Here is a 6,000-nt window from a genome sequence, read left to right as displayed (position 1 = left end):
AGAATCAGAGAAAGACAGCCACAAAAAAATTACCTTCTTCTCAATCTCCTGCTAAATAAAGACTCTACACAGGAAAAAATAGTTATAATATTTAGGAGACCTCATTCATCTCTTATGCTCATTGATTTTTGGTGTTCTTGAATCACCAGCATGACAGTAAACCAAAACTGTGTGCGACGCTGTATGCCACAACTGCTTCCCAGGCTTGAGATTGAAACTCCTAAATTGTTTTGACTGAGCAACTAATAGCAATTTAGATAGTTCTCTACAAATTTAGAGACATGAGATGCAAAACCATTACTGTATTCCAGCACATTCTTCTTGTCAGAACCACTTAAATCACCATCTTACACAAGCACATATTGAAACTCAACTTTAAGCATTTTATTTTTATGTACATTTCATTTGTCCAGAAATAAAATATCTAAATACAGACAGACTGTAATGTTGTATATGTATAGCTTTCAACAATACTTGAGCTGAATAAATGCTTTGTACATTAAGTTTGTCTTTTTAATGGAGGTCACAGCTACATTGATAAAATGGATTCCTCATATCCTTTTTTTTTCTTTTTTAACCAATAACAAGCAGAGACAAGTACAAGTTAATATTAATAAGCAGCTCAAATAACACTTGGTTAAACTATGTACAATACAAACCATTCATACAAATGAAGACTAGGATATTGAATTTGTTACAATATGTGTAGTAAAGATAAGACAGACACTTATAACTTACATGGTGTCTGTCAGGCATTTCCCTTCTTATATAATGATCAGAACTTGTTTTAAGCAGCCTTAGCTGGTCTCAACTTTGCGGAAGTCCAATGACTGGTGATGAAAGCTGTAATCCAATGTCTGCCCACATGTAAATTCCAAATGTTTGCTCATCTTTACTGAAAACAGGCTCCCTCCAGAGAAAAAAGAGCCATCTTATATTACCTTGAATGTGCCTACTGTATGCTGGAAAAAAGTTACTACACTTTGTTGTGTTCATAAAATAAAGAATACTGAGCTCTAAAGACACATTTTTTTCCATTTTAACAAGCATATACTCCTACAGTAGTATTTACCAGTACAGCTACTCCAAGCAGTAGGAATGCATGAGTGGGGATTATTGATTAGCATGTACTCAAGACTTTAAAAGAGATTTCCATAACAGCAAGTGTTAGAAACCATTCACTGTCTAGTTAATCCTTTTGCTTGATGACAGTTTGTCCTAAACCATTACGAGTCAGACAATGAAAGCCCTCTTGACAGGAATCATGACAGATGCAAGCTGAAATGTATATGAATGGGTGTTTGTGTACACCTATGAGTGAGAGCATGTCTTCAAGTGTGCATTTAAAATCTGTGGTGATTTGCAACTATACTGAGAGATGAAGCTGACTGGGCAGAAATTACATCAGATTGTTTTCCACTAGCGTATTTGCAGCCAGTTGACGAGAGCAGCAGTGTAGACACATTCCAGGCAACAGATGTGACCTTCTTCTGTGAGGTAACAGCCCTGTCATATGACCTTTAGTTCCTTAGGCTTCAGTCTCACTCACGTTCATCCTCATCCGGAAGGGAAGTAAGGTGTGTCACTGTGGTAGTTGTAGTCGGGGCACACTTTCTGTACTAGTTTATAATCTGTACTATAAAAGGAAATGTAAATACAGATCACCTTAAAGGGCTTGGAGCAGAGCCAGGATACATGACTTTGGGTCTGCTCCTGGTAACAGGTTTTTGAAGGATCATAGTTGCAGAGTGTGTTCTTGGTAGCCTTGTCAACCTTTTCATATTCAATGCGACAGTTAAAGGACTTGGAATCTTTGGCATCAATCACGGTTTGTTGTGCCAAGTCAAATTCCACTATTTTTGTAGGGGGCACCAAGCTGACAGATACATTCCCTTGACCAGTGGAATTATGCCTGAAATAAACACTGAATGTCCCATTGCCGTGATCTACAATTTTCCCAGTTATCAACAGGTTTAGCTTCACTGTTTTGATGTTGGAATGAAAATCACCCCATCCAAACATTTTCTTAAACTTGCCCGTCTTAACAATGGGCCTTCGCTTGGCCCTGGGCCGAGGCTCTTGAAGGTCTGTGGAGTTCCTCAGCCAGTCCCAGAGGTCTTGCTCAGAATAAGGTTCTGGGGTATCATAGCGCAGGTCTAAATCTGTATCATTTTCTTTGCCACGAAAAGTCTGTGACAGGAGTCGGCTGATAGACAAGTCTTTGCTGCTTTCTGTCCATATGTGCTTTAGTGTGGATTTGCTGCTTCCTGATTTTAGAAGTTCTGACTTTCCACCATTTGTTAAATTGGCACATGTGACCTGAAAATGGAACAGAAATATGGTGTTTACATCCCTGTATCTGAGAACATCCAACCCACAGATCTGCACCCTTTCTCAGAGGCTTGGGATGAAATGAGGACACTTCACTTAAATTACCTTCAGCATCTGGCCAATATTTATTAAGACATGATAAAATGCCACTTCTGTTTTCATGTAAGATGGGAGAGAGGAGGCGTAGGGGCATAAAAGTCCCCGAACATGATTGAAAAACTAGATAAAAACATTGACTTTGACAAGGAAAAGACTACCTAATATGAGTATAGCAAAATGAATTCAAACACAAATCAAACCAAAGTTTATTTCTGTGCACTAAAATCCAACACTTTTAAAATAAAAAGTTTACAAATTGTTATTTGTCTACCTCAAAATTACTATAGACTTTAAGACTGTATGATTCTCAAAACTACCTCAACCAACATCATAAAGACTTTCAGTAATTCTTGCCACAGTCATATTAGAAAAGTCACTTTTGCAAAGAGATTCTAGTACATTTTAACCGGTCGAAACAAAACATGTTTATTATTACCAATTATTAGCATGGAACATACTGTATAAGATATCACTTTTTTTACCTTAGAGGGCTTAAAATGTGTACTAGGAAAAGAGATCTAAATGAAAACATCTAATACACAATGTCTTAGAGATAATTGTCAATCTAGAGAAGCAAACAACAACAGAGAGGTCATTTTAGATTGGATTGTGAGTCAAATTCAGAAACCGTCCTCCCAGGACCCTGGTCTTGTCTCTTTGGAAGATTTAGACCCCCAACTAGACCAGGGGTTCAGAGGAAAACCCTAAATATGACTGGTGTTTGACCAAATCTGTACTGGCCAAGTTATACAAGAATTGTCCTTATCACAGCCCCGATATCTATGTTTAGTATAGAAGAAATAAAAGAAATAAATGAGTATCTACAATGTACTTATTAGACTAAAGTTAAAGCAGTGACCTCTGATCCTAACAATGAAAGCTCAAGGACAGTAGGGAAGACAGCCAAGAACCCCCAGGAATCTAAATAGCCAATACAAATAAACCCTTTAATATGTGGACTGCCTATATGGTAAGTCTGCTAAAGAGAGTCCCTCACTGCCCATTAAAAAGCCAAGTTTCACAATATACCTCCATCTCCAGTCCTGTTTCAGACATGAGCCTGATTACCACTCAGCAGCCTCATTTGGGCCCTCTAGTTCCCTTCCAAGCTCCCAAAGTAAGAGGCCATTGCTGGAAAGCTTTTTAATTCAGATCTACTAGGAATTAGAACTGCATTCTAAAGATCTCTCTATAGACTTAGGCATGAAGGCTTCTTGCTAAGTTACGACCGTGGCTTGAGGATAGCCTTTTATTCAGTCACTTGCACTAAAAGGACTCTATCCCAATCCCTAGGGAGGAAGGGCATCAACTTTAGAGCTAGAATACCAGAAATCTATGCTAAGCTCTGCCACTGCCAAGCTATATGCCCTTGGTCAAGTCATTTAACATCCCTCTACCTCAGTTTCCTGCATCTGCAAAGTGAGAGTAGCAATGGTACCTCCCTCCCATATATGGTGGCTGACACATAGAAATGGTTCGATTAAATTTAGCTATTTTGATAAATCCCAAGCTGCTGTGTGAAGACAACTAGAGAAAAAAAGGTCACCAAATAGTACATGTGGAGGTCTGCTTTAAGGGTAGCTTTGCTCTTGATTACATAGCCAAGTACTCAGAACCTGCATGGGATGGGTTTCCCCAGGGACATACATGCAAGAGGCTTTGATAATATAACTAGAACAAACTAGAACAAAGTCACTTAAATCTAGTAATCTTGCCTTTTCATAGATTCCTCAGAATCAATGAGCTTTCCATTGCCAGTTGACAAGCAGTCTTTATCTCTACCCAGGTCAAATTGAGACAACGTTAGTGGTATGAATCCATTCCTACCTGGGGAAAACTAACAGCTAAAGCTAGTCTCTTCCCGGTAATGCTGAATTTAAGAAACTCTGAAAGTTTAGTCCCACATGAACACATTTCATCTGAGAGAAAATGGATTTATATATCCCATGACTGCACCACGAAAAAACAAGACTATGATGCTGGGTAGGCTAACACAAAAGCTCTGTCACTATTTCAAGCTGCTAGCCTGGGTCCAATTGCAACCACTGTGATCCTCAAGGCAATTGTGACTCCTTTATAGGAAGACCCAAAAGGCCATTGTGCACAGAAGTTGCTAGTGGGGAGACAAACACTGACCAATGGAGAATCAGACCCTAGAGGTGGGATGAGGTGCGGAAATAATGCACAAATTTTAGTGGGGTTGGGATGCTCATATCTAAGGGAAGTGCAGATTGCCCACATGTACACAGTCTCTAAACTCTTAAATATATCACCCAACCAAAATGACCAAACTTGAGGCAAATATAGGATAGGAAATTGAAAGAAGATTATGTTTGCTGCCAACTTTCTTTTATGCTAGGTACTTCCCTTTCAGTTCTCCTCAGCCCTTGAATTGGTTACTCTCCTCTTTCCCCCTTGAACCCAAACTGTTTCCTCTTTGCAAATTCCCTTCATGCCAAAATATTCCAGAAATGGATCACATTTAAGCAGTAGATGAGTAGTAATAGCAAAACGGCTGCCTTACCAAAATTCAATTTGTTTTTTAACAAGGACTAAATATTAAGTCTTAAAGGGATGAAATTGAGAAGGAAATATCCTTTGGGGAGGGGGATGATGCATTAGAAATGTATGAGTTTTCTTAAGAAAAAAGCATGAAATTTCTTACCTATCCTCTCTACCTGATAATAAAGTCAATCCTCTATGGGACAATTTTTACTCTAATATGAAAAGTATAATCTCTAGTAGTTCCATAGTTAATATTATATCATTGTAATTTACCAAACAAAAACCAACTACAGTTCTCCTCCCAATTCACTGAAAGAAGTGCATTTCAAAATAACTTTTTCTATAACACAGCTGTAGTATAAAATTTAAAACAAACATTAACTTATAAGAGTAGTACAGACCTTTAACTTAGGAGTTTATTTTATGTGTATTTGTCTGTCTTACTTTGTCTCGATGAAATCTTATTAATTGATTTCAATCTAATTGAAATCAAATCTCTATTTGCCTGATTCTATAAATGTTATCCTTAACATAGCCTCTATATTTAGACAAAAATTACAAGAATAAATGCGTATTCTAATCTCTTATTTTTACCTGGAATTACATAAATAGTTTCCCATTCTTCGAGCAACAAGAAAAATAAATATAGGCATGTATTTGGTTTTGGTACTTGTATCTCAGCATCAATACAGATGATTTAGGAGAGGGGCTATAATGAGATGCGTCCATGGTGCAGTGGCTCATGAAGCAGTAATGAAATTGTCCCAAAAAAAGGAAGTAAAGGGAATTAGAGTGCAACCCATCAGCAACATATGAAAAGTGAAAGGGAAAAAATATGGAACTAGGAGATAGGACTTTAAAGAACCAATCTATTCAAACAGGATGCTAAGACTGACAGATAAACCTCTGAATTGGGGGTAGGACAGAAATTTAGTTCTAAATGATACTCTCCACAGCTGTAGTGATTATGAGTGTTAGTTCTGGAGTCAGATGGCCTGAATCCCAATCCAGGCTATAATCTTCAACAGCTATATGATGTAGGCAACTGGCTCAACTTGTTTATAC

General features: G+C 37.9%; 1 protein-coding gene across 1 annotated transcript in view; it reads right to left on the bottom strand.

Annotated features, from left to right (window-relative positions):
• Nucleotides 1-416: 416 nt before the first annotated feature.
• NXPH1 (neurexophilin 1) overlaps nt 417-6,000 on the bottom strand; it is a 291,391-nt gene continuing 285,807 nt past the window's right edge. The window contains exon 3 of the mRNA XM_055314891.1: nt 417-2,319. Within this exon, the coding sequence (XP_055170866.1) occupies nt 1,558-2,319 (762 nt within the window). The 3' untranslated portion in view covers nt 417-1,557. The remainder of the gene's footprint in view (nt 2,320-6,000) is intronic.

Source organism: Nyctereutes procyonoides, unplaced genomic scaffold (genome assembly GCF_905146905.1).
Source record: "Nyctereutes procyonoides isolate TBG_1078 unplaced genomic scaffold, NYPRO_anot_genome, whole genome shotgun sequence".
NCBI lineage: Eukaryota > Metazoa > Chordata > Mammalia > Carnivora > Canidae > Nyctereutes > Nyctereutes procyonoides.
The sequence above is the reverse complement of the archived record's forward strand: the minus strand, read 5'-3'. Positions and strand labels throughout refer to the sequence as shown.